Here is a 25428-nt window from a genome sequence, read left to right as displayed (position 1 = left end):
TTTATCTCCTTGAGGACAGTTACATGTCTTGTTCATGTATTCTCAGAGCCCAACACAGTATCTGGCACACTTTAGTTGCTCAAAATTGATCAATGGATCACATATCAGCTGGTACCACACATAAAGACTGAAATAACTAAGTGAAAAGGAGAAAATTAGTCTGGTTTCACAGGCTGCTCAGATCTGCATGACTTTACACATACAGTGTATGGCTAGGAACAAGGTGACATAAAAGTCAGAGCACTGATCTGGGAGTTGGGAGGCCTGGGAGTTGGGAGGCCTTTCTCACTTAGCCCGCTGTACAATCCTGAATAAATCACTTAATCTCTGGGCATCTGTGTCCTTGTCTGAAAAATAAGGTTTGACTCAACAATATTCCAGGCCTAACACTGCAAAATTCTAGACAATTTAGACAAAGAATGATTCTTTTATTTTACCTACTATTGTTACCAGAGGATTTAAATAGCTGCAATTGTTTTTTAAAGACTGCTAATTAACTGGCAGGCAAGTGGAAGTTGTAGGCACACAGGTCACAGGTATTAAGTCGCCTCTCCCTCTTATCGCCACCAGTCATTCTTCAAGATGAGATTCCTACAGTCTCAACCTTTGGCAACAAATGAGGTCACAAATGTACTGCATGAGCAGCCATGCTAGCAGTTACTAACACTGAATGAAGAAGCAGTGAAGAGAAATCAGCTATGGCAGTAAGAATGCCATCCACTGCTCTTCCCCTTTTTTTGTCAGAGTGAAAAAAGTCCATCCCTCTGTGGTTTGCACCAATAGCAGCATTTCTTTCGGAGTTTTAGGTCAGAATTTTCAATGTGGTTCACAGCTACACAGAGCTCCTATCAATGTTTACAATGAAATTTTATAGTTAAAGATTTACATCCACCTTAGAGCCAATTGGTATAATCTGTGCAGTTACTTATTAACACAGTAAGGAACCTCTTTATGCTAGCAGCACTAATCCTGTTTACCCTAAGCATCTGATGTCATACAACTACAGTATGGCTTGGCCTGCTTCTCCGGTGCTGACCTCTTTTTAGTAATTTCATAATGATAAGATTTCATTACTTATCAATTATACAGGCTTCCTCTGCAACTACCAACAACTTTGAACTGCACTTCATTTTGTTAGTTTTCATATGATTCATACACCATTTCACTCCATATTATTAGTGCAAACCCAGGCTTCTGAAATAAGATTCCCGCCCCCCACCCAAACACCCAAATCTTTCTTAACTTCAAAATTAAAAGAAAATATATGTTACTCGACATAGACTGCTTAGGCATCACTTATATTAATAATGATGAAATAGCTGATGTGATATATTACAGTTGGTATAAAAAACTGTTATTTTATTGGGGTATCAATGATTCACTCATCCAACAAACTTTTTTGAGGGCTTACTATATGTTAAACACTGTTCTAAGCGCTGAGGACAGAGTAGTGAGAAAGTCAACAAATACCTTCCACAGTGGAAGAAACGAACCACCACCAAATAAATACAGAATGAATTACACAGTAAGTGCTATGGGAAAAAGAACAAAAAGACAAGGCAAGAAAAATGAGATTATGTAAGTGTGGAGTGCTGTGTGCTGTGTGCTGTGTTAGGATGAACAAGGAAACCTGTAGGCTGGTGAGTGAAACCAAGAAATAATATTCAGAAGAGCCTGCAATCACTACGAACTTCTAGCCATTACTCCTTAGGTAGTCACTCGACTTTCCAGATATCCTTCTTCTTTAGCAACAAAGATAGTATTCATTTGTAATAGAGTGACCCTTCATGAGCAATCTGTGAGTGATAACCCTCCCCTAAGCTATGGGTATATATACACTCAGACCAAGGTAATGATGAGAGGAAAGCCAGGCACCCATGTGTCTGAGATTATTTTAAAGCAGAGAAATCCGCCCCATTAGCAGGCCAACAAGTAAGAAACATGCCAACACAACATCTAAAACTGAGAAACTGCACAGCAGAGTTTCTTTGAGAGTCCAGCAAACAGAGTTGTGGCAAGTAGCTGTGCTACTACTTGTGCTTGTCCCCACAGAACATGTTGATGGATACCATGACAAGAAAATCTGATCTATACAAGCAGAATTTAGGAAGCTCAAAACTAACTCTGTTGTTATCACCAAGAAGTATCTCAGTCTACTGTCAATAAAATGTTCTTGCTTCCAGGTGTAGAGTTGATGGAATTCCTTTGGTAACAGTGAAGGGAACTGCCTATCCTATTTTAGAGAAACATTTTCTCATTAGTGAGCGGCAGTTAGCAGGGCAGTTACTCTTTATGAGTTGGAACATACAGTCCTCACTTAACACCCTCACTGGTTTCTGGGATGTCAAGTAAATGGACCGATGATGAAACCAATTGGCTTATGAACAAGAGTTAAGCTGCTACATCATCTCATCAACATTGTAATAAAAGGACACATTTGAGGACCTGCTGTACCTCAGAAATGAAGCATTTAAGAATCTTACCTCCCCTTCGTCAGTAAACGTTATTTTCTTATTCACTTTAAAATTTCTCTTCATTACTTTTTTTGCTTCTGCGACTTTGGTCACTTTTTTCTTGACACTGGATTTAGAAGATTCTTTCTTCTGTGTGAGAATATAAAAAAACAACAACAGATGATTAAGTAAATGCTGCTTTATATTAACAATTTAACTCTGTCTGGCAATAAATACACTTTCCAAAACTGAGTACATTTACTGCTCAATGGCTAATGAGAAGCACCAAAAACGATGTCCAGAAATAAAGTCATTAGGCTTATTAACTAAGGACACATGCCCCCCCCCCCCCCCCGCCTAATGCTAAAGGGGATTAAGTGTAAATAAATGGAAGTTAGACATAACTTCTAAAATTTATTCTATTACTAAAACTATGTTACCCTGGTAATGGAACTACATAATAATGTGATAAATGGACATGTAAGATAAATAAAGCTATCTTCCAGCTAAAAAAATTGAGCACATTTTAAAAATACATCTAATTTCCAAGTGCAAACTTAAACTTTTAGGCTAGAGAAATGTTTAGTTGGGAAGCAAGATGGCTGCAATACATGGCCACTCAACATTCTTCCTGCCATTACAGTACTTTCCTAGATGAACAAGGGAAAACACCCTATGAAAACTAAGCTGGCACCAAAGGTGAGAAGGAATAAGAGGACTTTAACAGAGATACAATGATCAGCACCTAGCTGATGACCTACAGCGGTTCTCAACCTGTGGGTCGCAAACAATGAAAATATATCCTGCATATCAGATATTTACATTACGATTCATAACAGTAGCAAAATTAAAGTTATGAAGTAGCAACGAAAATAATTTTATGGTTGGGGGTCACCACAACATGAGGAACTGTATTAAAGGGTCGCGGCATTAGGAAGGTTAAGAAAACTGTGACCTAAAACCACTAGAGCAAGATATTAAAAGTACGAAGCCACAGCTTACCTATGCAAGCGAATGCTGAGTGAACTGAGATAGGAAGTTACAGATCATACCATAGCCTACTTCAATGAGTGACAAAAAATAACTCCTTTGAGAAGAATTTGGATTATTTTTCTTAAATCAAAGCCAGTAATACCAGTGGTGATGCTTAGTAAACTAATCTAAGGAAGCCTCCATTAGACAAGTAGTCAGAATGGTAGAAGTTAGGAAAATGGTGTCGTTTAGAAAATAGATTTGAATTCAAGCTTTACCATTTAGGAGCAAGTTACTTAACCTCTTGGCTTGAGGATAATAATAGTACCTATCACACAGGGTGCTGGGAGAGTTTAATAATAAATGTAAACATATAAAATATGTGTTACATAAACCTCAAATACCACTATTATATATTGATTCCATGCCACCTAAAGAAATTGTACCAACTGTATAGACACTTAATTTGCAAAATCCCAAACTTTGAGCTTCCTAGTCGATTGTGGGTTTTTTTTTTAAATTTTGTACCACAGGACTAGTTAGAACAGGACTGATTGATCTAGGACACAAGAATTATCAGAAGCTTCAAGATGTACATCAATTACAACTGTTACTTTATGGTAATAAATATGCACACAAAAAACAATTCATTCAACAAAAATATTATTGCTGATGAATACAAAAATGCTTAAAAACATAACACCATAAAATAAAAAGCAACAAATTTACTAAAATAGGCTTCTGACAAGTTGTTAATAAATTATATTTCTAGATAATGATAATAGCTATTATGAAAATCAGCTAGAACATCTGCAATAACATTATGACTTAAGTACAGGAAAATTTTGGCACTGATGGTTCTATTATGTAGGTATTACTAACACTACTTTTATATTTCTTGTTCTTAGTACATGCAAACTATAGTATCAGAGCACTTAAGAATCTGCTAGAATTTCAAATCCATAAAATGTTTATGAAAAGATTAATCTCCTAAGTAACTAATTTTTATTACATCAGACAGAGACATCAATATGCTACAAACTCTATACCTACATCTGACAGGACTTCTACAGAGATTGTTTGCTTTTAGATTTCTTCTCACCATGGAATACCCCATCTCTGCCACTCCTCAGGGGGTCCATGACTGCATGAATGTTAACATCTGATGAAATAAGGCCCTAAATTGATGTGTCTCTCCCCCAAAAACCCCTCCCCATACCATGCTCTATGATACATCACTATTACTCTCCCTCATGAAATAGTGCAATCCTCATTTCCTTATTTGGCTTCTGAGAGTATGAATAAACTGTGGTGGTAAAACTCCTAAATTAAAAAGGGAATAGGGTGGAAGGAAGTTGTCAACTGAAATAAGTTGCTACCAATAGGACATCTTACAAAACAGGGCACGAATACTCCCCTTCCCCCCCCCGCCCCCACACACACACACACACTTACTCCCAATCATTACTCCTACAACTTTCTCCCCACAAACACTTATCAAAGAACACCACCAACTTGACCACCAGGGGTGAAGACAATGTTACTGACTCCTACTGGATTTTCTTGATTTTATGGTTTGGTCCATCCTAACCATACAATATCTGCCTGGCTGATACTCTGTCATTAGACCTCAATTAATGATAGAGAGAATGCCAATGAAACCGCAAACTGAGAGTCTCAAATGACAATTAAACAGGAGTAAGTTATAATCACTGAAAAACAAAACACAATGGGGATTATCAGGAGCAGATTTTCTATCTGGAGGGACAGTAACGCTCTATGTGTTGACAGGAGTTTGCGTTACATGGATCTCTACATTTATCAGAACTCATCAAATGTTACATTTAAGATTAATGCATTTCACTGTTTGTAAATTTCTACCTCAAAAGAATCCTGTAAGCAAAAACTGAACTTTAGTTAGAACTAGGCAAGCTGAATTATATGGGAGAAAATGTAGTGATACTGGAAACTTACTCTGAAATGCATTAAATAAAAAAGAGTGACGGATGAATAGATGGAGAATTGCATATTAAAGGTAAAATAGTAAAAGGTTAATTATAAAATATGAGTGGTTGGTATTCTAGTGTCCAAAAGCACACATTTTTTTTTCAACTTTTCTATATGTTTAAAATTATTTGTAATAAAATATAAAAGCCCAGGCTCAGGAACAAGAGAAAAAGTCACAAAGCAAAGATACCAAAAACTGTTAGAACAGAGTATGTACAAGTCAGTCAGAAAAACAATCCTGCAGAGTGAAAGCTCGGAGTGATGCAGGCCTACTGGAAGAGCTTAAGGGAAATCCATGAAGCCACTGAAATTATGTAACAAAATTTGGGAGTATTTGTGTCTTTGCATTTTTTATGATTTATCATGGTTTCTAAATGGGATCTGTGACCTCCTCCCCTATGTCCCACCCCTGCTCCCAAAGAAAAAAAGGTCAAATTTTGCTTGTTTAAGGGAAGAAGCCACTGAAAAAAGGACTAAAAATGGCAACATGTATGAAAAGATTCTGTCATATTTTTCCTGATAGGCATGGCGTTGTTCTGATATTCTAGAATTATTCTTCACTCAAATATGTCATCAAAAAACAAGACACATCATGGCACCTACTGGGGCCCCAGCAGTGAAAAAGCCAGGTGGACTCCCAATCCTCATTGAGCCTAACCCTATCAGTTGTGGGGGTGAGGGGAGGGGGACATTAAACCATTGGAAAATATATTTAATCACAAATACAGTAGTGCTCAGAAAAAAATGCACAGGATGACTAAATCTATGTAACAGATGCTCGCCCTAGCTAAGTTACGGTAAGGAGAGGAAGTCAGGAACACTACCTTTTGAGGGACAGATGTTGAACTGAGCAGCAAACAACTCAACACAGCTGCACTGTTGGCCATCAATGGTGTAAAATACCTTCTGTATGTACAGTGACGGCATGTTTCACATATGGCTCACAACAGAGTCTTAGCTCTATGTCATCCTTTTGAATGTTAATTTTAGCAGGTAATACACACTCATTTATTTTATAAAGGATATTAAAAAAACACAACCCTGTCATTTGTGTCCTCTTAAGCCACCCCAGGTTACATCCCAAGAAGCAAGCATTGCTAGTAGCCTTTTCTGCATCCTTCCAGAGACATCCTTCCCAACGCAAGTATACTAGTATATGAAGGACACCAAGAACTCATGAAAGAGCCTTGTAGCCTGGCTGGTTTGCTCAGTTGATAGAGCATTGGCCTTCGGACCAAAGGGTCCCAGGTTCGATTCCAGTCAAGGGCATTCCTCAGTTGCAGGCTCAATTCCAAACCCTAATCGGGGCAAGTGCAGGAAGCAACCAATTGATATCTCTCTCTCTCTCTCTCTCTCTCTCTCTCTCTCTCTCTCTCTCTCTCTCTCTTTCTGTCTCTCCCGCCCTTCCACTCTCTCTTAAAAAATCAATGGAAAAAATCCTCAGGTAAGAATTAACAAAACAAAAAGTCTTGTATATAAACCTTCATATATGTGTGCATTTATATATCTAGGGTAAATTTCTAAAGTTAAAGCCCTCAAAGTATGTACATTTAAATTTCAAAATAAGCGTCCAGAGAAGTTATACAAATTTATACACTCGCCAAAAAATGAGAGGAACTGATTCTCCACATCTATTTAAATAAAGTATGTTATTAGGCTTTATATTTGCCAGTCAACTAGGTGAAGAAATATCATCTCAGGGAAGTCTTAATTTGCATTTGTACAAAGGCACATCTTCTTGTACACTGTATATATTGTTTGCCAGTATTTTTAATGCTTCCTAGCATTTATTTATTAATTTGGGGGAATCTCTTCATTTGTTAAAGATGCATTAATACTTTCTCCCACTTCATCATTTATATTTAAACTTTGCCATATGGAATAAAATTGTTGGGTTTCTTTGGCAAGCATATATTTTTAATTATGTAATACATTTTTTAAGTAATGAAATTTTCTGGGTTTGTGGCATACCTTAATATACTTTTCTAACTAAAATACTTTTTCAAAAATATGTTTTTACTAATTTCAGAGAGAGGAAGGGAGAGGGAGAGAGAGAGAGAAACATCAATGATGAGAGAGAATTATTTATCAGCTGCCTCTTGCACACCCCCAACTAGGGATCAAGCCAGCAACCTAGGCATATGACCTAACCTCCTGGTTCATGGATCGACGCTCAATCACTGAGCCACACTTGGCTGGGCTAAAAGACTTTTTAAAAATGAATTTAACTCCTTAACATGCAGATTTTACTTAAAAGTTTCAACACTGGCTCTTGGACAAAGGAGAAAGTACTCATTAATAATTTTAAATTTCTATTCATTAAATCACAAAAAATATAAGGTATTCCATTGTTAGGAAAGAATTCTGTTTTGACTATAAGACTTTATGTTATTGCTATAAAAATGAAATTTGCAGCAGCCAGAAAGTATCATGAAAGATTTTCTGACAAGATGTAAAACATCAAAATCCAATTTCCATTTCTATTTGCACTTCTTCCACAACATGTATGCTAGACTTCAAAATAAAATGCTAAAAGGAAAGTATCAAAAAATACAAAACTGATAAAACTTGAAAGATAAAGAACAACCACCATTGCAGAAACAATAATGGCTCTGATCAGAAGAATCATGATATAGTTAAAATTGGCTACAAGATTCAAAATATTCCATATAATAAAAGCCTAATATGCTAAGTGTCCGGTCATCCAGTCATCTGTTCAACCAATCAGAGCATAATATGCTAATGATATGCTAAGGCTGCTCAACTGCTCACTATAATGTGCACTGACCACCAAGGGGCAGACAGTTGGCGGGTAGGTTAGCTTGCTGCTGGGCTCTGGCCGATCGGGACTGAGCGAGACAGGCCAGGAATGCCCTGGAGCCCTCCCATGGTCCCTCCTGGGCTGGCCAACCTCCCACATCCCTCCCCAGTGGGGTCCCTTGGCTTGGCCTGCACCCTCTTGCAATACAGGACTCCTCAGGGGATGTCAGAGAGCCAGTTTTGGCCTGATCCTGCAGGCCAGGCCAAGGGACCCCACTGTGTACAAATTCGTGCACCAGGCCTCTAGTAATTAAGAAAACCTACTTAATGTAAGTATTACTACTAGATATCCAGGGGCAGGAAGGAGTATCATACTGCAAAGGAAAAAGGGAAAAAGGAAAAGGAAAAAGGAAAAAGGAAAAAGGAAAGGAAAGGAAAGGAAAGGGAAAAGAAAGGAAAAGAAAGAGAAAAGAAAAAAAGAAAAGAAAAGAAAAGGAAAGGAAAGGAAAGGAAAGGAAAGGAAAGGAAAGAAAAGAAAGCTTAAGTAAATGAAATTTAGAATTAAAGGAAAAGATACTCTAAAGAAATCATATTTTTATGCTTCCTTAAAGTAGCTCCCATATGTATCACTGAATAATTAAAAGTTTCTAATACCAACTGTATCCAAAACTGAAGGAAATCCACAAAATAAAGAACTATCAACTCTGGTGGAGACTTTAGAAATTACCTATTATACCTTAAACCCTTATGTTAAGCAGGGGTGGGGAACCTTTTTTCTGCCAGGGGCCATTTGGATATTTATAACATTGTTCATGGGCCATACAAAACTATCAACTTAAAAATTAACCTGCTATATTTGGTCTAACATTTACATAACTCACTCCTAATGCCTTGGCAGGGCCAGACCAAATGATTTCGTGGGCAGTATAGGGCCCGCTGGCCAGATGTTCCCCATCTCTGCGTTAAAGATAAGGGCATTTCCTAGCATTTATAAACACTGTTGCCTAAAAGTACTTAACTTTAGGTATTTCCATTGCCTAAGTAACCAAACCTTACCCATGGTGGGATTTCTTTAATAAAAAAAAAAAAGGAAAGTCACCTGCTATAAAAGCATATTTCTTCTGTCATTCTAATTTTACAATTTAAATTAAGGATGCACTAGTTGACATTTTATTTTAAAGCCATCTACAAAATCTTTGCTTGAGAAATAATGAGTAGTAATATTGAGCAACTTTCATGTACAATAATGGCCATTTGTATGTCTTTTTGGAGGGGAAAAATGTCTATTCAGTTTTTTTGCCCATTTTTAAAACCAGATTGTCTCTTTGCTTTTGAGTTATATGAGCTCCTGACAGATTTCAGATATTAATCCCTTATCAGATATATCATTGGAAAATATTTTTTCCCATTTCATAGGTTGCCTTTTTAATTTGTTTTTTACTCTAATCTAGTCACGTTGTTTATTTCAGCTCTTGTTGCTTGTGCTTTTGGTGTTATAGCCAAACGATCATTGTCAGGACCAAAATCAAGTAACTTTTTCTCTATGTTTCTTTTAGGAGTTTTAATCATCTGGGAAATGAAATAAAAACCAGTGAGATATCACTTCACACCTGTTAGGATACATATAACCAAAAAGACAAGAGGTAAATGTTGGCAAGGCTGTGGAGGAAAAAGAATGTACACTGTTGTGGAATGTAAATTGGTTTAGCCACAGTGGAAAACAGTATGAGGTTCCTCAAAAAATTAAAAATAGAAGCTACCGCCCTAGCTAGTTTGGCTCAGTGGACAGAGTGTCGGCCTGTGGACTGAAAGGTCCCAGGTTCGGTTCCAGTCAAGGGCACATGCCTGGGTTGCAGGTTCATTCCCCAGTAGGGGGCTTGCAGGAGGCAGCCGATTGATGATTCTCTCTCACGACTGATGTTTCTATCTCTCTCTCCCTCTCCCGTCCACTCTGAAATCAATTTAAAAAAAAACACCACAACTTTAAAAGCAGAAGCTACCACGTTCTGCCCAGTGTGGCTCGGTTGGTTGGGCATCATTCTGTGCACAGAAAGGTTGATGGTTGGATTCCTGGTGAGGGCACATGCCCAGGTTGTGGGCTCAATCCCCAGTAGGGGGTGTGCAGAAGGCAGCTGATATTGATGTTTCTCTCACATATATCCATGTTTCTCTCTCTGTCCCTGTCCTTTCCTCTCTCTCTAAAATTAATTAAAAAAAATAAAATAAGAATAGAAGCTACCATAGACCTAGTAATCCTACTCCTGATATATATTTGAAGGAAACAAAATTAGTATCTGAGAGGGATAGATATCTGCACTCCCATGCTCACTGCAGCACTATTTAAAATAGTCAAGATAGGCAAACAACCTAAGTGTCAAAGGATGAATGGATCAGGAAAATGTGGTATACGAACAACAATGGAATATTACTCAGCAATGAGAAAAAGGAAATCCTGACATTTGCAAAAACATGGATAAACCTGGAAGGCATTATGTTATGTGACATAAGTCAGGCAGAAAAGACAAAGACTGTATATCATCACTTATTGTGGAATCTTTAAAGGCCAAAAAAAAAAAAAAAAAAAAAAAAAAGGCCCCCTTCATAGAAACAAAATGGTATTGCCAGGGGCTGGGAAGAAGGGTACAAACTATCAATCATGAGTAAATTCTGAAGTTCTAATGTATGTACAGTATAGTGAGTATCGTTAATAATACTGTATTATGAAAGTTGCTGAGAGTAGATTTAATCATTCTTATCGCACCAAAAAAGGAGTTAACTGTGAGGTGACAGATGTGTTATCTTGATCTTAGTATAGCAATCATTTCACATTGTATATGTACACAAAAACATTACATTGTACACTTTAAATGTATACAATTATATTTGTCAATTATTCCTCAATAAAGCTGGAACTGCAACATATAAAATGATTAAATTTGTCAATGGATACTATATTAAATAACAATGACAAAATATTTATTATGAAATATTCATGATTCTTTTAAAAATCATCTTGATGAGTCAACATTAATGGGAAAACAGACAATTGAGTATTTCTTATTTCATTTTTTCCCCCAGACCAAAAACTACATAGATATGTAGTGATCTCAGTTATGTTTGGACTTTCTTCCTTCTCTTAATGGAGGATCATACGGCACTACCATTCTACGCAATGTTTTTTGATTGCTAGACTCCTCCTTCAGGATTCCTACTGTCTGAATCCACAGGCTTACCTTGGAATACTTTCCAGAAACTGCTTTTTAACCTAATAAACTCTACCTGAGAGTGTGTACCTCCACCTTAACTACTGAAAGCTTTCGGAAAAATAACTTTCAGATCTCCAATACAGATTCTGTTTCCCTCTGTCCCTTCTCTCATTTTTCAGATGAGTCCCCCCACCAAATTCTCAAACGCCGATGTTGTTTTTGCCAACATATTTGTCTTCTTTTCCTCAATTTCTTGCAATAATTAACACAAAATTTCCCTTGGTTTTAAAAAGCCTCTTTATAGCATTTTAGTCTAACTCTTTAAATCTTTCCTGGCTCCCAATTAGTCCAGATAAGATTTAAGTTTCTTTTCTCTACCATGCCGTATTTTACTTTGCTTATTTCCTTACTTTTAGCCTCATTCCCAACTTCATGGCCAGCCAAATCCATCATTGTCTTTGTCTTTTATTATCCTAAACTAGAGGCCCATTGCAAAAAAATTTGTGCACTCGGGTGGTTCAATCAGCCCGGCCTGCACCCTCTCACAGTTTGCAGTCTGGGACCCCTTGGGGGATGTCCACCTGCTGGCTTAGGCCTTGCTCCCTGGGGAATCGGGCCAAAGCTGGCAGTCAGACATCCCTCTGGCAGCCTGGGAGCCCTTGGGCAATGTCCAACTGACAGCTTAGGCCCACTCCCACAGGGGAGTGGACCTAAGCCGCAGTCGGACATCATTAGTGCTGCCGAGGAGGCAGGAGAGGCTCCTGCCACCACCGCTGAGCTCGAAGCTGTCAGCCCAGCCTGTGGCTGAACAGAGCTCCGCCTGTGGGAGCACACTGACCACCAGGGGGCAGGTCCTGTGTTGAGCATCTGCTCCCTGGTGGTTAGTGCACGTCATAGAGACTGGTCGTTCCCGGTCGTTCTGCTGTTAGGGTAAATTTGCATATTACCCTTTTATTATATAGGATGGTTCCTGCTACCTTTTGAGCACTTACACTACTGGAACATATAAAGGATAATTTCATATTCCTCATTTAATACTTTAGGAAATTTCCTTTGGTTCACTGAAATTGTCTAGGCCAGTGGTCGGCAAACTGGCCCCTTGAGTGTGGCTCTTCCACAAAATACCATGTGTGGGGACGCACATACAGTGTGATTGAAACTTTGTGGCCCGGGGAGAAAACCAAGATGGTGGCATAGGTAAACACCAGAGATTGCTGCTTAGCACAACCACTTCAAGAATACAAATAAAAGATGGAATGGACATCATCCAGAACCATAGGAAGGCTGGCTGAGTGGAAATTCTACAACTAGAAGGAAAGAGAAAAGCATACCGAGACTCAGAGGAGCTGCGGTGCAGAAGCAAAGTACAGAGGTACGGAGGCACACGCGGAGAGGGCTGGTGGCTGAGGACACAGATGTCTTTTTCAATCAGTAGGGAGTCTCAAGCTCTGAGCTCCAGTTCTGGGAAAGTATCTGGGGACCCAGACTCATACGGGAGAAACTGGACTGTCTGGCATCGGTCGGAACTCGAGGGCAGCTTTCTCTCGGAGGTGCTTGCAGCGATTGCCGGGGTACTGAGAAGAGGGGCCTCTGAGGACATCCATAGCTGCTTGCCCCGCCCTGTTGATCCCCTGGGACCCCCGCCCTGCCCAAGCTGTGCGCCAGCTTTTGCATATGAAAGGCCTGGCCCTTTGCAATCTGAAAATTACCTAACAAACTTGCAGCTGGCCCAAGGCCCCACGGCAACTGCATTGCTTCACAGCTGAGCTCCTGCTGGGTAGCCTCAGGCAGAGGCTAGACTACCACCTCCTTAGAGATCCAGGAGCCAGTGTGCCTGGTGGTCAGAGTGGGACAATCCAGCTTGTAGCTCCTCAGATCCATAAAGGACACACTCAGGGCACAGACTCAGTGAGCACCAAAGCCCCACTGAAGCAAGTCTTGCCCCAGAGGGGTGTTTCCAGCACAGAAGTTCTCCCACTGCAGACACAGCTGATTCTCACAGCCAATTGGCCTGGAGGTCAATTCCTCCCAGTGATACCTACAACAATCAAGGCTTAACTACAACAAGACTGTGCACAAAGCCCACAAGGGGGTGCACCAAGAGTGTCCACCTCAGGTAATTGGAGAGGCTGAGCCACTGGGCCCTATAGGACACCTAGCACAGAAAGCCACTCTATCAACACAGGGAAGCAGCCAAAATGCAGAGACAAATCAACAGGTCACAAATGACAGAAATGGAGGAAAGCAAACTACTGGATATAGAGTTCAAAACCACACTTTTAAGGTTTTTCAAGAACTTTCTAGAAACCACCAATAAATTTAGTAAGACCCTCAAAAAGTCTGGTGAGACCACCGATAAATGTAGGGAGACCCTCAAGAAATCTAGTGAGACCCTTGAGGTTATAAAAAAGGACCAAACAGAAATTAAGCATACACTGACTGAAATAAAGGATATTATGTGGAGTTCCAACAGCAGACAAGAGGATCACAAGAATCAAGTCAAAGATTTGAAATATGAAGAAGCAAAAATCATCCAACCGGAAAAACAAAAAGAAAAAAGAATCCAAAAATACGAAGACAGTGTAAGGAGCCTCTGGGACAACTTCAAGCATACCAAGATCTGAATTATAGGGGTGCCAGAAGAAGGTAGCAAGCAAGATACTGAAAACCTATTTGAAGAAATAATGACAGAAAACTTCCCCTACTGGTGAAAGAAATAGACTCACAAGTCCAGGAAGCACAGAGAACCCCAAACAAAAGGAATCCAAAGAGGACCACACCAAGACACATCATAATTAAAATGCCAAGAGCAAAAGACAAAGAGAGAATCTTAAAAGCAGCAAGAGAAAGACAGTCAGTTACCTCCAAGGGAGTACCCATACGACTGTCAGCTGTTTTCTCAACAGAAACCATGCAGGCCAGAAGGGAGCGGCAAGAAATATTCAAAGTAAATCCCAGCAACAACACAGCACTGGTAACTCTTACGCAGCCAGCTCTGGGCAGTGAACTTCCACTGGAAAGAGAGGCCCTGTAGCCTCAGAGGCCAACCCCAGAACACTGCCACCCAGAGGCTGACCCACAAACTGACTCTTTGCTAAACACAAAATAAGGCAGTCTGGGAAACAAATGCGGCTTGCTTTAAAATAAGGACTGTGGTTTACAACACAGAGGAACAGTGTATCGCAGGGAAACTTAACACTCTCCTGAATACCTGGCAGGTCTAAGGTGAGCCACACTGAAGAATAGAAGAACCGAAGGACCTTCACTACTGCAATATTTTTTTTTCTTTTTTCACCTTTTAACTAAGAAACCAATTTTTTTTCTTTTTTTCTTTTTTCTTTTCCTCTTCTTCTTTTTTTTTTTCTTCTTTTTTCCATCACCTGATTTTACCCTTTTAATTACTACCTTCTTATTTTTAACCAGTATTATTACTGCTACCATTTTACCATTTTTTTTTAAAGTGCCATTTTATTTTCTCTTTATTTTATTTTGGGATTAGTGTTCTCCATTCTATTTTCATCGTTATATTATTGGTTGTTTCTAGTTTGCATTCGTCTCCAGGGAGCTGTTCCTGGAATTTGTTGGGATTAATGGCTGTTCTATAGGAGTATTCTCCTCATATAAAAAAGTCTCTTCCCCTCTTCCACTTCATTCTCTCTTTTCGCTCTTTTTTTTTCTTTTCCTTTCTTTTCTCGCTTTTACTATCCCCCCTCCTTTTTCCCAATTTCATTTTTGCACTCCTTTTTTTGGTCCCTAAATTTCTTTTCTTTTTTCTCTTTTCTCTTTTTCTCTTCCTTCTTCCTTATCCCCTAATTCTCTTAATTCAGGTGGACACCTTTATTTGGGGTTATTCATGTCGTGAATATATTTGTGTATAGTGCCTGGTACGTGGTGCCTTGTTGTGTTGTATTTTATGCCTTTAAATCAACACAGCAGATCCAAGCAACAGCAACCTCCTGAGCACCACACCCTCTGCTGAGGAACAGCAGCTGTACGTGAAACCTCGCCCCACCAGCCAGAAGAACCACCACAGCTGTAAACAGCACCCACCAGAGGAGTTGCTGCCAACTGAAGAGGAGCTGCTACCGCAACCGCCCGAAGAGCAACCGCAGACCAAGGAGTCACTGCCACCAAGGGAGCAGCCACTGAACGACTCAACGTCTAGATATGTCAGTGAGATCAAACATGGGTAGACAATGAAACCCCCAAAGGAAAGAGAAGGAGGACTCTCCAGAAAAGCAGCTAAGTAATACAGAGGCATGCAACATGACAGAAAAAGAATTCAGAATAAGGGTCCTAGAGTGCATAAACCGGATGGAGGAAAAAATCGACAACCTCAGCAAGAAGCAAGAAGAAACAGATGAAAAAATCGATAACATATGGAAGAAGCTAGAAGAAACAGATGAAAAAATCAAGAACTTAAGTAAGACCCAAGAAGAAATGAAGAGTGATATAGCTGCAATGAAAAACTCCATTGAAAGTATCAACAGTAGACTAGGAGAAACGGAGGACCGAATTAGTGATTTAGAAGACAAGGAAGCAAAACACACCCAAAACGTACTGCAATTGGAGAAAAAAATGAAAAGACAGGAGGAGAGCCTAAGGGAGCTTTGGGACAACATGAAACGAAACAACATACGAATAATAGGGGTACCAGAACAACAGAAGGATGAACAAGGATTAGAAAACCTATTAGAAGAAATAATATCAGAAAACTTCCCTGAGGTGGGGAAGAAAAAAGTCACACAAGCACAGAGAGTCCCAAACAAGGTGAACCCAAAAAGACCCACACCAAGACACATCATAATTACCAAGGCAAATGTTCAGGACAAAGAGAGAATCTTACAGGCTGAAAGAGAGAGAAGGAAAGTTACATACAAGGGATCTCCCATTAGATTGTCAAATGATTTCTCAACAGACACACATCAGGCCAGAAAAGAATGGACGGAAATTTACAAAGTGATGCAAAGCAAAGGACTGAATCCAAGAATACTCTATCCAGCAAGGCTATCATTCAAACTTGAAGGGGAAATAAGAAGCTTCACAGACAAAAAAAGGCTAAGGGAGTGTATCACCACCAAGCCAGCAATGCAAGGAATGCTAAAGGGACTGGTATAAAAATAAGAAATAAAAAGCTCAGAAAGAAAACAGCCACACAAAAACAGAAATGCCTACAAACAAGTACCTTTCAATAATAACTTTAAACGTAAACGGACTAAATGCTCCAAACAAAAGACATCGAGTGGCTGAATGGATAAAAAAAACATGACCCATACATCTGCTGTCTACAAGAAACCCACCTCATTAGAAGGGACTCACACAGACTGAAAGTGAAAGGATGGAAAAATATCTTTCAGGCAAATGGAAAGGAAAAGAAAGCTGGGGTAGCAATACTTATATCGGACAAAATAGACCTCAAAGTGAAGGCCATAACAAGAGATAAGGAAGGCCACTTCATAATACTAAAGGGATCAATACAACAAGAAGATATAATCCTGGTAAACATATATGCACCCAATGCAGGAGCACCCAAATTCATAAAAAAACTCCTGGAAGATATCAAAGGAGACATCGACAACAATACAATCATAGTAGGGGACTTTAATACACCACTGACAGCACTGGATAAGTCCTCTAGACAAATAATCAGCAAAGATACAGCAATCCTAAATGACTCACTAGATCAGATGGACTTAATAGACATCTTCAGAACACTTCACCCGAAAGCCAGGGAATATACATTCTACTCAAATGCTCATAGGACATATTCAAAAATAGACCATATATTGGGTCACAAGCAAAGTATCCCCAAATTCAAGAAAACTGAAATCATAAAAAGCGTCTTCACAGACCACGATGGCATAATATTAGAAATAAACTACAATAAAAACAACCCAAAATACTCAAACACCTGGAAGCTGAATAGCATGCTATTAAATATTGATTGGGTTACCAATGAAATCAAAGAAGAAATTCGAAACATCCTGGAAACTAATGACAATGAAAACACAACAATCCAAAACCTATGGGACACAATGAAAGCAGTCCTGAGAGGGAAGTTTATAGCTCTACAGGCCTATCTCAACAAACAAGAAAAAATGGTAGTAAATCATCTAACTCTACAACTCAAAGAATTAGAAAGAGAGCAACAAGAAAACCCCAGAGTGAGCAGAAGGAAGGAGATAATAAAGATTAGAGCAGAAATAAATGACATAGAGACCAAAAAAACAATACAGAAAATCAATGAAACCAAGAGCTGGTTCTTTGAAAGGATAAACAAGATTGACAAACCTCTAGCCAGACTCACCAAGAAGCAAAGAGAGAGGACCCAAATAAACAAAATCAGAAATGATAGAGGCGAAATAACAACAGACCCCACAGAAATACAAATGATTGTTAAAAAATACTATGGACAGCTCTACTCCAACAAACTAGACAACCTGGAGGAAATGGACAAATTCCTAGAAAAATACAACATTCCAAAACTCAATCAGGAAGAATCTAAAAATCTCAACAGGCCAATAACTATGGAAGAAATTGAAGCAGTCATCAAAAAGCTTCCAGCAAACAAAAGCCCAGGACCAGACGGCTTCACAGGGGAGTTTTACCAAACATTCAAGGAAGAACTAAAACCTATCCTCCTCAGACTTCTACAAAAAATTCAAGAGGAAGGAACACTTCCAAGCTCATTCTATGAAACCAGCATCACCCTAATACCAAAACCAGGTAAAGACAACACAATGAAAGAGAATTACAGGCCAATATCCCTCGTGAACATAGATGCCAAAATCCTCAACAAAATCTTAGCAAATCGGATCCAGCAGTACATCAGAAAGATCATACACCATGACCAAGTAGGATTTATCCCAGGGATGCAAGGATGGTACAATATCCGCAAATCAATAAACGTGATACATCACATAAACAAATTGAAAGAAAAAAACCACATGGTCATATCAATTGATGCAGAAAAAGCATTTGACAAAATTCAACACCCATTTTTGATAAAAGCTATCAGCAAGGTGGGAGTAGAAGGATCATACCTCAACATAATAAAAGCCATATATGACAGGCCCACAGCCAACATCATACTCAATGGACAAAAACTAACACCATTTCCCCTAAGAACAGGAACAAGACAGGGATGCCCCCTCTCACCACTCCTGTTCAACATAGTACTGGAAGTGTTAGCCATTGCAATTCGGCAAGAAGAAGAAATAAAAGGCATCCAAATTGGAAAAGAGGAAGTAAAACTGTCCTTATTTGCAGACGACATGATATTATACATACAAAACCCTAGAGACTCCATCAAAAAGCTACTGGACTTAATACATGAATTTGGCAATGTAGCAGGATACAAAATTAACCCCAAGAAATCCGAGGCATTTCTATACACCAATAGTGAACTTTCAGAAAGAGAGATTATAAAAACAATCCCGTTTACCATCGCACCAAAAAAATTAAGCTACCTAGGAATAAACTTAACTAAAGAGGTAAAAGACCTCTACTCAGAAAACTACAGGACACTGAAAAAAGAGATAGAGGAAGACATAAACAGATGGAAGAACATACCGTGTTCATGGATTGGTAGAATCAACATCATTAAAATGTCCATACTACCCAAAGCAATCTATAAATTCAACGCACTTCCCATTAAAATACCAACGGCATACTTCAGAGATCTAGAACGAACTCTCCAAAAATTCATCTGGAATAAAAAAAGACCTCGAATAGCTGCAGCAATCCTGAAAAAGAACAAAGTAGGTGGGATCTCAATACCAGATATCAAGATGTATTACAAAGCCACTGTTCTCAAAACTGCCTGGTACTGGCACAAGAATAGGCATATAGATCAATGGAATAGAATAGAGAGCCCAGAAATCGGCCCGAACCAATATGCTCAATTAATATTTGACAAAGGAGGCAAGAACATACAATGGAGCCAAGATAGTCTCTTCAATAAATGGTGCTGGGAAAATTGGACAGATATATGCAAGAAAATGAAACTAGACCACCAACTTACACCATACACAAAAATAAACTCAAAATGGATAAAGGACTTAAATGTACGACAGGAAACCATAAAAATTCTAGAAGAAACCAAAGGCAGCAAAATCTCAGACATATGCTGAAGCAATTTCTTCACTGATACAGCTCCTAGGGCACTTGAAACTAACGAGAAAATGAACAAATGGGACTACATCAAAATAAAAAGCTTCTGCACAGCAAAAGAAACCATCAACAAAACAACGAGAAAACCCACTGTGTGGGAAAACATATTTGCCAATGTCATATCTGATAAGGGCCTAATCTCCAAAATTTATAGGGAACTCATACAACTTAACAAAAGGAAGATAAACAATCCAGTCAAAAAATGGGCAAAGGACCTAAATAGACACCTTTCAAAAGAGGACATTCAGAAAGCCAAGAGACATATGAAAACATGCTCAACGTCACTAATCATCCGAGAGATGCAAATCAAAACAACAATGAGGTACCATCTCACACCTGTCAGACTGGCTATCATCAACAAATCAACAAACGACAAGTGCTGGAGAGGATGTGGAGAAAAAGGAACACTTGTGCACTGCTGTTGGGAATGCAGACTGGTGCAGCCACTATGGAAGACAGTATGGAGTTTCCTTAAAAAACTGAAAATGGAACTCCCATTTGACCCTGTGATCCCACTTCTAGGAATATATCCCCAGAAACCAGAAACACCAATCAGAAAGGATATATGCACCCCTATGTTCATAGCAGCACAATTCACCATAGCTAAGATCTGGAAACAGCCTAAGTGCCCATCAGTAGATGAATGGATTAGAAAACTGTGGTACATCTACACGATGGAATACTATGCTGCTCTAAAAAGGAAGGAACTCTTACCATTTGCAACGTCATGGATGGAACTGGAGAGCATTATGCTAAGTGAAATAAGCCAGTCAATGAAGGAAAAATACCACATGATCTCACTCATTCATGGATAATAGAGACCATTATAAACTTTTGAACAATAATAGATACAGAGGCAGAGCTGCCTCAAACAGATTGTCAAACTGCAGCAGAAAGGCCGGGGAGGGTTACGGGGCAGGAGGTAGGGGGTAAGAGATCAACTAAAGGACTTGTATGCATGCATAGAAGCATAACCAGTGGACATAAGACATTGGGGGATAGGGGAGGCTAGGGGACTGTCTAGGGCGGGGGGATAAAATGGACACATATGTAATACCCTTTGTAATACTTTAAGCAATAAAAAAAAAAAAAAGAAATATTCAAAGTGATGAATACCAAGAACCTACAACCAAGATTACTTTATCCAGCAAAGCTATCATTCAGAATTGAAGGTCAGATAAAGAGCTTCACAGATAAGGAAACGCTAAAGGAGTTCATCACCACCAAACCAGTATTATCTGAAATGCTGAAAGGTATCCTTTAAGAAGAGGAAGAAGAAGAAAAAGGTAAAGATACAAATTATGAACAACAAATGCACATCTATCAACAAGTGAATCTAAAAATCAAGTGAATAAATAATCTGATGAACAGAATAAACTGGTGATTATAATAGAATCAGGGGCATAGAAAGGGAGTGGACTGACTATTCTTGGTGGGGTAAAGGGGTGTGGGGGATGTGGGAAGAGACTGGACAAAAATCGTGCACCTAAGGATGAGGACAGTGGGGGGGGGGGGGTTTGAGGGCGGAGGGTGGGGTGGAGGGGAGCTACGGGGGGAAAAAAGAGGAACAACTGTAATAATCTGAACAATAAAGATTTAATTAAAAAAAAAAAAAAGGAAGAAACTTCGTGGCCCATGCTCACGAGCCGCAGTTTGCCAACCACTGGTTTAGGCTGTTAACTGTTCTGTTTTACTAGCAGAAAGTATGTATTATCTGCTTACACCATGGCCCTCAAAAAAAAAAAAAAAAAAAAAAAAAAAAGCCAGATATTTCCTGTTCTTTAACAAAATTATGGAGCCAGCCATATTTTGCCTTAGGAATCTAATTTTTAAAGTGCCACTTTCAATAAATATTTCTATATTAGGAAGCAGGCAGCTGGAAGCAATTTAAAGAAATGGAGCTTGATACGTACTTCTTTGCCTCTCTATTTAGACTTCAAAAAATTACAGTATGGATTTATTTCTAACTTATGTACAAATTGCTGCATCAATTTCAGTTGTCTCTTACAACTTTTAGAATTCTTCTAGAACTTAGAAATATAAGCTTTATATTTAAAAAGACAGTACTGTCTAAAAAGGAAAGCTAATTGAGTTACATGGCCATTGAATTAACGGGGTTGAGGGAGACTACGTAAGTAAGTCAGGATGATGGTAATGAACAAGTTAAAAAAACCTGGGCAGGCTTTCTGAAATTACAATAAGCAATATGACACTAAGGCAGGGGTGGGGAACATCCAGCCCACGGCTGTATAAGGGCTGCAAAATCATTTGGTCTGCCCTGCTAAAGCAACTGCAAGCAGGTCTCGAAATTCAATAAATCTAGGAGCTTGTATCATAGAACATACATTTAGATTAAGTGAATTACAGTAAGCAAATGATGTTATAAATATCCAAATGTCCCTTGGCAGAAAAAAAGTTCCCCACCGCTGCACTAAGGTATGCTTCTCTTAGAGGAGCATCTAATCTACCGACCTACTTCTAAGTGATACCAGACTCAGCAATAACCAGTAGTTTATTAATCAGAATCAGTTTGGCCAAAATTATATAGCATCAAAATAACAGTCAACAATATGTAATTATAAGGTTTAACTGAGAATTCCATAGCTGGTTCCAGGACCTAAAAGAATATCAAATTATTTGGCAGTCTGGTTACTGTGATATAAAGAAGAATTTGTAAAAATTCATTCATCATGAATGTATAATAAGCAAATGGGACATAATACCAGTTGTTCAGTACACCAATTTAAAAATTATATGCAAACACACACATGGACATGGATCTGTACTCGAAATTACAAAAATAGAATCTTTGTATGATTTAAAGACTTCACAAAGAATTACAATCATAGAACTAAGATAAACACTAAACTCAACTCAGACTTGGGACCTGGTTAGTTAAACCATTTTTGACATTCTATTTTAAGACATTGGAGATATACTTATGCCAACCTCCCAGACCCCCAAGATAGGGTAATCATTGCTACTGGTTATCCATGGATCCAGCGTTTGACATTTTTCTAAATTTGCTGACTTACTACATCACAAGATATGTATAGGATTTATCATAACTGAAAGAGAAATAACAAGCCTCACTACCATGTCTAGTCCACGTCACGTTCAAAACTACATATACAGTCAAGTTTCCAAGACTATCTTTACTGTATAAGAAAGTTAGCTAAGCAAAAAGACTAAATGAAAAGTCAATGGCTAGCCTACGTGTACCACATTACAACAAGGTATGCTTGGATGATGTTTAATCATTTAAAATTGGATATTCTTAAAAATACACCATTTATGAAATAGTGGTATGCAAAACCATATAATGGCAATTAAAAATACTGGCATTAAGTACAGAACTTAGAAGGCTAAAAAGGCCCTAGAACAGTGGTTCTCAACCTGTGGGTCGCGACCCCTTTGGGGGTCGAACGACCCTTTCACAGGGGTCATCTAAATACATCCTGCATACCAGATATTTACATTATGATTCATAACAGTAGCAAAATTACAGTTATGAAGTAGCAACAAAAATAATTTTATGGTTTGGGGTCACCACAACATGAGGAACTGTATTAAAGGGTCACGGCATTAGGAAGGTTGAGAACCACTGCCCTAGAGGAATAGCACTGCATGCACATACATATGCAGAGGTTAAGAGAAGTTCAAGATCATAGTCAATACCAGCAAAGTTAGGGATAGTCTTCCAAAAACCCTAATCTGTGATCTCCTTGATACCACATATAACAAGATTTTAGTCAGAAACATCTCAGAGGATACACTTTCCTTTGAGAAGTATAATTTTTTGTAGCAACACTAAGACACCCCATAAAATGGAAATCAAGAGTTGGTCAACAGCAAATATTTTTAAAATGGAAAGAATCCCTCAAGAATTTTTTTTTGAAAATTATTTGAGAGAGAGAGAAAGAGAGAGATATCAATTTGTTGTTCTACTTATTTATACATTCATTGGTTGATTCTTATATGTGCCCTGATGGGTATCAAACCTGCAACCTTGGCATATCTGGATGACGCTCTAACCAACTGACCTACCCAGTCAGGGCTTTAAATGAATTATTTTTTAATATATCTTTTTCATTGATTTCAGAGAAGAAAGGAAAGGGAGAGAGAGATAGAAACATCAATGATGAGAGAATCATTGATCGGCTGCCTCCTGCACACACATCCCCAATGGAATCCAGCACAACCCAGGCATGTGCCCTGACCAGGAGTTGAACTATTACCTCCTGGTTCATAGATCAACGTTCAACCACCTAGCTAAGCCAGCCAAGCTTAAATGAATTATTTTAAAAGTGGTCTTTATTCAAAGAAGGACCATATGGCTATGACTAAATCTTACTTCTAATTTTATTTTCTCTCTCAAAAGCATAACATCTAGAAAAAAGTATTCTGTCCTTCAGTGCTCCACTACTTTGTCTTTTTTTTTTATTATTCCTGGCAAATTTCAGGTTGAGCATGCAGTGATTAATACAATTTCCATCTGCCTTCCTTAGCACTTAAACAGTAAGAAATGTTTGACAGCCTTAGAAGCTGTTGACAGATACTTGCTCATTTGTTTATTTTTCCTCCACCCTATTTCAACAGTAAGTCTGTGACACTAAAATGTAATACTCTGAATTACAAATTATTAATAACTACTGTATACCACAATACCCAAAGAATTAAAATATAATTTTTGCTAGGCTCTAAACTCTGTAAGCCAAATAGCCACTTTTTGTTGTTGTTGTTGTTTATTCACTCTCCTTACTGTTCTATCCACAGACTAGAAAATGCAGAAGCTATCAATAGGCTTGAAATTCTCACCCAAAAGGCAAAATTAAGGTGATTAAGTAAAATTCAACACTGGCTATTTTTTGAGACCTTTTCTCACTTTCTACCTTCAGCCATTTATTTCAGTGATATCTCTTGTGGCATTTCTTCTAGTTTTAAGAAATTCTTCCACTTCTATTTTACCCCTCTTAGACACTAACGTCCCTGTGGACAGAGAGTCTGTCTTACCCTTTAATTCCTAGAGCAAGCATCTACTTTGTGCCCAAACAAATCAATAATTATTTGTGAAGCTGAGCTGTACGCAGGCAAATTTAGACCAATTTTTATCGGGAACAATATTAATTCTAAGACTCTGAATTTGTTTAAGAGTCATTCAAAGACATCAACTTGCTTAAATAGCATAGAAATAAACAAACATAACATTTAGCATTTAATTTGACACTTATTTGTTGAGAAAACAGATTTACTGACCCTGGGCAGTAAAGTGTGATGCACGAAGCAGAACTGTCTGAAAATGCTGTCAGGAGTCACTTGGGATGCCTAACCAATGACCTGGAATCACTCCTCTATCCCTTTCTCCCAGCAGGAGAGGCCGCGATCACGCTCAGCTTCAGACAGAACCATAGTGTCTTCTCTTAGCAGGGCAGACTCAGTTTCCCATGGACCCCAGGTCTCCACATGCTGGACAGATGAATTTCTCACATGACTATAGGCATCCAACTATACTGTCTGGTTCCTAACTAGTTTGTGCAACTATTCACTGATAAGGCTGAATCTGTGACTTGTTCTGTAACAAATAAGGGGGAATAATATGGAACAGGATACCTTCACTGGAATAAAATCTATGCTCTATATATTGAGCAAACTGTCAAAATTCTGGTACCCCTCTAACTAGAATAAGGGGGTTGGGAACTCATGCCTCAAGTCTTGCTGATCCTGGCTGTTCCCCATAAAATGCCCCCTTTTCCCTTAGTTTATTCCTTAATTTATGCCATGATATTGCCGAATTTGTCCTAACTTCCAATACATGACAAGTGACAATCCAGATGGATTCACAGAGCAAATCAAAGGCC

General features: G+C 38.7%; 1 protein-coding gene across 2 annotated transcripts in view; it reads right to left on the bottom strand.

Moving 5' to 3' along the window:
• DDX10 (DEAD-box helicase 10) overlaps window positions 1–25428 on the bottom strand; it is a 268004-nt gene that overhangs the window by 94697 nt on the left and 147879 nt on the right. For both annotated transcript variants that reach the window (XM_036324521.1, XM_036324520.1), the window contains exon 14: window positions 2484–2603. In XM_036324521.1, coding sequence (XP_036180414.1) covers window positions 2484–2603 — 120 coding nt within the window. The remainder of the gene's footprint in view (window positions 1–2483; window positions 2604–25428) is intronic.

The sequence above is a fragment of the Myotis myotis genome, unplaced genomic scaffold (assembly GCF_014108235.1).
Source record: "Myotis myotis isolate mMyoMyo1 unplaced genomic scaffold, mMyoMyo1.p scaffold_m19_p_10, whole genome shotgun sequence".
Taxonomy (NCBI): Eukaryota; Metazoa; Chordata; class Mammalia; order Chiroptera; family Vespertilionidae; genus Myotis; species Myotis myotis.
Note: the sequence above shows the minus strand (reverse complement) of the source record. Positions and strands in the feature narration are given on the sequence as shown.